Below are 6000 nucleotides of genomic sequence, written 5' to 3'. Positions count from 1 at the left end.
ATCATAGGTTAATCCTCATATAAATTGGGACAGAGGGAGTATATAGTGTGATTTTTCGCGAAGACAATTTAGATGAATCACTTTAACCTGTCTATCTCTGTCCCTGCTGATAATCATATGATAAAAAGAAAAATATAAAAGAAAAAGGGGTTTCCTCATTTTTGGCTGTCTCTCAAAATTAATTATGGACGAGAGTTAAAATATACAAAATCTATACGATGGTTATGCATATAGTATGTATATCTTATTTATATTGTGGTTATATTATATGTATATTACTCCATCTGTCTTAATTTATGTAATACACTTTTTTTTTGTCTACCCCAAAAAAAAATACTATACATTTTTTTATTTGACAACAATTTAACTTTAAACTTCACCTTTTACACTTAACAAGATGATTTACAATCACATAAATATCTTTGATTTATTTAGACCATAAGATTCAAAAGTTTTTCTTTATTTCTTAAATTTTGTGCCCAACTAAATTATAGTATCACATAAATTGAGATGAAGAAAATATATAAAACATATAGTCCATCTGTTTCAATTTATGTGAACCTATTTTTTTTTTAGTCCGTGCCAAAATGAATGACCTATTTTCTAATTTGAAAACAAATTTACTTTATGAGACGATTTACAGTCACACAAATATTCAAGACTTATTCTAAATCACAAGTTTTAAAAGTGTTCACTCTTTTTTAAATATCGTATTTAGTCAAATAAATTCATATAAATTGAAACCGAGAAAGTATTTATTGGCTATTATCCTTAGAGCGGTCCAAATATGTCGCTTGTTTCCAGTTTCAATGCCCCGTTGACCCTTTTGTGGCTCATCATTAATACATTTCATAGACAGCGCATTACCATTTAATTTACTGCGGCCTTGTCCTTGTTTCCTTCCCCACACCCCACTGCTACTTACCACTTTAAATTTCAAACTTTTCAACTCCACTGAAAATTAATCACCATATACTCATTGGTAAAATACTCCCTCCGTTCCACGATAAGTGACTCTTTTAGTTCATACATTTCTCTTAAAAAATTATTCACTCTAGAAAATTAGGAGTATTTTTATCAACTTACCCCTAATTATATTTTAAGTTAACATTAGATATTGAGTAGTAGGTAATTAAAACTTTAGTTGGATGAACAATTAACGAGGGGTATCATTAAACCTTCAACTAACAAAGCTTAATGATTTCAATGAATCTTGATTATTTAAACAAGAGCAATTTTGAAAGAATTTGTCCAAAATATTCTTGAAATCCTAAAACGTCACTTATTTTGAAACAAAATAAAAAGCCTAAAAGGTCACTTAATATGGAATGGAGGGAGTATTATATTGCATTCTTTTTATCTTTTTACATTCATTTCGAACTTGAGCTTATTTCTCCTATTCACAGATGAATCCCGTCTTTAAAGTTTATGATTTTTACGGCGATCTTAAGTTAATATACAATAATAAAAAAAAAATAAGAAGATTTCAAACTAGTTATTTATTATACATTTAGTGGATTTCTTAACATACAAATATAAGGTTTAGGCAAAACTAACTAGATTCACGTGAGCCCATAACTAATGGGCTAATACTCCTTCCATCTCAAATTATTTATCGTGGTTACTAAAGATAGTTGTCTTAAATTATTTATTGTTTTAGAAGTTCAAGGCACGTTAATACTCTGTTTGTTCCAATTTATGCGCAGACACTTTTCTTTTTAGTCTATCCCAAAAAAGAATGTCACTTTTCTATATATAAAAACAATTTAACTTTAAGAGATAATTTACAACCACACAAATATCTAAGACTTATTTTGGACCACAAATAAAGTCTTCTTTTCTTTCTTAAATTTTGTGTCTAGTCAAATGGTATCACATAAATTGGGACGGAGGGAGTAATTTTTTCCATTTTAGTCATTAATGGAGATGACACATAAATAGAGTAAACATTCAATTGATAAAGATTATAACTTAGATATAAATCAGGATAAATATAGTTAAATATCCCTCCTAATTAATATTTCTTAGGGCGTGTAAAATAAAAAGGTTACAAATAATTTAAGAAGGAGAGTGTAATCTGCCCCTGCCTTTTACACTATCTAATTCTCGTTACTGAAGTATTTTGTTCCATTTGAAAATGTTAACACATTATTTAATTAGACAGAGTAGCTCTGAAATGACTCTTTCATAACGAACACAAAGACGGTCCAATGCGACAAATACATTATAACGTGTGTGGAGTGGAAATAGCAAATCATGGATTATATATGTCAAAAAGTAAAAGCATTTAGTTATGCTTTTCCTAAAGCCTCAAAGCCTTCTTGGAATAGTAACTGACCATTTTAGTATTTTACATCAACATATGAGTTTAACTTCTTAATATTAACTCATGTGTAAAGAGGTTAAACAACACCCGATTAATTAAAATTAATTTTTATACTGTCTCTGGGTGTACATGAATCGGGTTGGTTCGGGTTTTAAATATCAAACCAAATTAGCTATGTCGGATTTTTAAATTTACAAACAAAATCAAACCAATAAAAGAGGGGGTTTTCAACTTCAAGTTTCTCGAGTTTTTCAGTTTTCTAATTATCGGATATTTTCCATGTCTTCATACAAAACATAAAACTTATGCTTCAAATATTTCTTTAGTCCTAGTAAAATATAACTATCTAATTAAGGTGTTCTTAATAAATAATACGAAATGTGAGATGAGTGATGACACTGTACTAAAATATTCAACAAAAAAATAATGAAATCGCGAGTTTTGGGTTAAAATTGTCCCTTATCTATGGGAGTAGGTTCATTTTGGTCCCTCAAATATTACCTTGAGCATATTTAATCCTTATCTATGGGAGTAGATTCATTTTGGTCCCTCAAATATAACACTAAGCATATTTAATCCCTTAACTATGCTAAAGTGGGGCACTTTTTATTCCCCTAATAGAATATGTTTAAAAAATAACGGTGCTAAACCCATGTGACACTTACATGACTTGTAAGAGGCTAAACCCATTGGACAAAAATACTAAACTCATTCGCCTTTCTCCCCAACTTCATATGAAGAAACACTTCACCAGAAAAAGCCCTAGCCTCTCTCTAGAAAGCTTCAATTGGCTGGAAGAAGAAGAAGCTGATTCTTTAAAACAGGCAGAAACTTTATCTAATACATTGAAATTTGCATTCACACGCTTCTTAAAAAAATTGGAGCGGTTCCACCAATTAAGATAATTTATAACAGTTGTTAAAATGAATTTTGATTTTTTAATATTTAACAAAAAAAAACTTTATATTCACATGCTTCCAAAATAAGTGGAACGGTTCCATGTGTGCTGCCAGATTACCGTTTAAGAGTAGGTTACATACTATATGATCCAAATATTATGAGTTGTTTTACTAATATCTTATATGAGTTGCATTTTTGTAGAGAAATGCCATTACTCCGCTTTGCATTTTGTCTGATGGGTTTAGCCTTTTACGAGTCACGTGAGTGTCACATGGGTTTAATCATTACTTTTTAAACAAGGTTATTAGGGAAACCAAAAGTGCCCCACTTTAGCATAGTGAAGGGATTAAATATGCTTAGCGTTATATTTGAGGGAACAAAATGAACCTACTTCCATAAATAAGGGATCAAATATGCTCAGGGTAATATTTAAGGGACCAAAATGAACCTACTCCCATAGATAAGCGCCATTTTTTCGGATATTTTCCATGTCTTCATACAAAACATAAAACTTATACTTTAAATATTTCTTTAGTCCTAGTAAAATATAACTATCTAATTAAGGTGTTTCTTAATAAATAATACGAAATGTGAGATGAATGATGACATTGTACTAAAATATTCAACAAAAAATATAATGAAATAGCTAAGCCATAATGAAAATGATCAAAATCTAAAGGTACTAAGTCATACTAAAATAAGTACAACTAATAAGTATTAATTACAACTAATTATTAAAAAAAAACTAAATTAAATTATGCATTTTACACTATCCATACCAATGAAAAACTAAGAAATAAATATCCAACATTATTGTTATTCCTAGCGTTAGAATTGTATTTCTTTTGTTAGCATTAGTATGGATTTGGTTTTGATTTGGACTTTAGTTGAGTTACTAACATCTATGGGCTATAAAACTTGTTGGACCATTCAAAATTCTAAGTCCAAACTTGAAATAATATGTGAAAAGACAAAAACAATAAAAAAAAATTAAAAATATTTATAAAATACATTACAAATAAATGTTTTTATATATAAAGGATTTAAACAAGTTGTATATGTATAATGTTGGGTTGGTTTGGTTCGGTTTGACTTTTTTTAGTTAAAACCAAATCGAATCAATTATGGTCGGATTTTTATTTTCAATACCAAACCAAGTCAAACCAAATCACTAGTCGGGTTTTTTTCTCGATTTGATCTGGATTGTCGATTTAGTGCGATTTTTTGATTTTCTTTATCCAACTCTTACTGCCTGTGTATATAACATAAATCTTTTGACTTCCTATACAGATGTAATAATTAACATATGAGTTCAACTAATATCCACCGATGATTAGGCCATCTCCACTTATTATAACATGTAATTTACCTTAAAATTACATATCCACAGTTTGTGAAGAGTTTAAGCGTAAAATTGATATAAAAGTTAAAACTTTTACTAACATAAAAGTGCAACCCTTAGGGTCCGTTGCAACTATAAAAACACCAACACATAAAGCAACTCAATTTCTCTCTTTCATTTTCCCATCTAAAATAGCCAACTTTTATGCCTTTTCTTTTCCATCCCTCTCTCTTGATTTCTCCTTCTTGTTCTTCATAGATATTTATTCAAAAAACATGGCTTCTTCTAGCCATACACTACATAACCAAAACAACAACCAACCCAATAATGTTGTGATGAACATCTCATGTGCTTCTCCATCTAGTAACAATAATAATAGTACTACTTTTGTCCAAGCTGACCCCTCTAACTTCCGCTCCATCGTCCAAAAACTCACCGGTCATGATGAATCTTCATGTCATCCCATCGGAAAATCCAACTTTGGCAAGAAAGGTCCTCCTCAACGATCGATATTTAAGTTGCACGAACGAAGGCATAGTGCAAGAAAGCTTGAAAATATTTTCACTAATAAAATTTTGTCATCACCTAATTATTCTACGTCTAGGCAAAGAAGTAATTTTCTTGCATCTCCAGTGTCCCCTCTTGAAATGCTGACACGTGGAATAAGTCCAAGATCACCAATGGAAGAAGAAAAAGAAGAAGAAAGAGCTATTGCTGAGAAAGGATTTTACTTGCATCCAAGTACTCCTAGAGGTTCTCAGCCACCTCAACTCTTGCCTTTATTTCCACTTCAATCTCCTACAGCTACACATCATTCTTCTTCTTAGTTAATTCAATTATAGATATATTGTGTAGGATGTATTTATTTACATATAGACACTCAAATTAATCCTAGTTGATATTTGTTGTTAATTCTGATGTTTTAATCATGTCGGTTAAATTTTGGGTGATCTTGTTGTGTCTCGAAAATATTTGAAGATACCATAAGCTTGCAGTCCTCTTTTTCTCCGATTAGTCTATGCAGTACTCTGTTATAACGAGGTAGACTAATATTGTAACCTTTCTCCTGGTTATCTCCTTCGTTCTGATTTTTGTGTCACTTTTTACTTTTCGAGTCAATTTGATTAATTTTTGAAGTTAAATTGGATTAGATCAGCTCAATATTTTAGAATTAAAATTTGAATATTCAAAAAATTATATGAAAAAGTTAAGTTGTAATACTTCTATGTTAATATGATGAAAAAATACATGTTAAAATATTGGACAAAGTTTATATAATTTCAATTTAAAAAAAAAAAGTCACATAAATTGTGACAGAAGTAGTAAAAAAAGTTCCCCTTATATTAATTTCGTATTTAAATTTTAGAGTTAAGGTGTGATTGTTATATGAATTCAACTGAAGCTATTACATTTTGACACATACCATAAACAT

The 6000-nt window shown here is 29.9% G+C and overlaps 1 protein-coding gene across 1 annotated transcript; it reads left to right on the top strand.

The window, feature by feature from the left end:
* Positions 1-4693: 4693 nt before the first annotated feature.
* Positions 4694-5497, top strand: LOC132039717 (VQ motif-containing protein 11-like). Its single transcript, XM_059430234.1, has one exon. It carries the CDS (start codon positions 4844-4846, stop codon positions 5393-5395), a length of 552 nt encoding a protein of 183 aa, XP_059286217.1. The 5' UTR covers positions 4694-4843; the 3' UTR covers positions 5396-5497.
* The last annotated feature ends 503 nt before the right edge of the window (positions 5498-6000 follow it).

Source organism: Lycium ferocissimum, chromosome 12 (genome assembly GCF_029784015.1).
Source record: "Lycium ferocissimum isolate CSIRO_LF1 chromosome 12, AGI_CSIRO_Lferr_CH_V1, whole genome shotgun sequence".
NCBI lineage: Eukaryota > Viridiplantae > Streptophyta > Magnoliopsida > Solanales > Solanaceae > Lycium > Lycium ferocissimum.
Note: the sequence above shows the minus strand (reverse complement) of the source record. Positions and strands in the feature narration are given on the sequence as shown.

Coding starts and splice junctions, on each gene's coding strand:
- LOC132039717 (XM_059430234.1), top strand. CDS start 4,844: ATGGCTTCTTCTAGCCATACACTACATAACCAAAACAACAACCAACCC.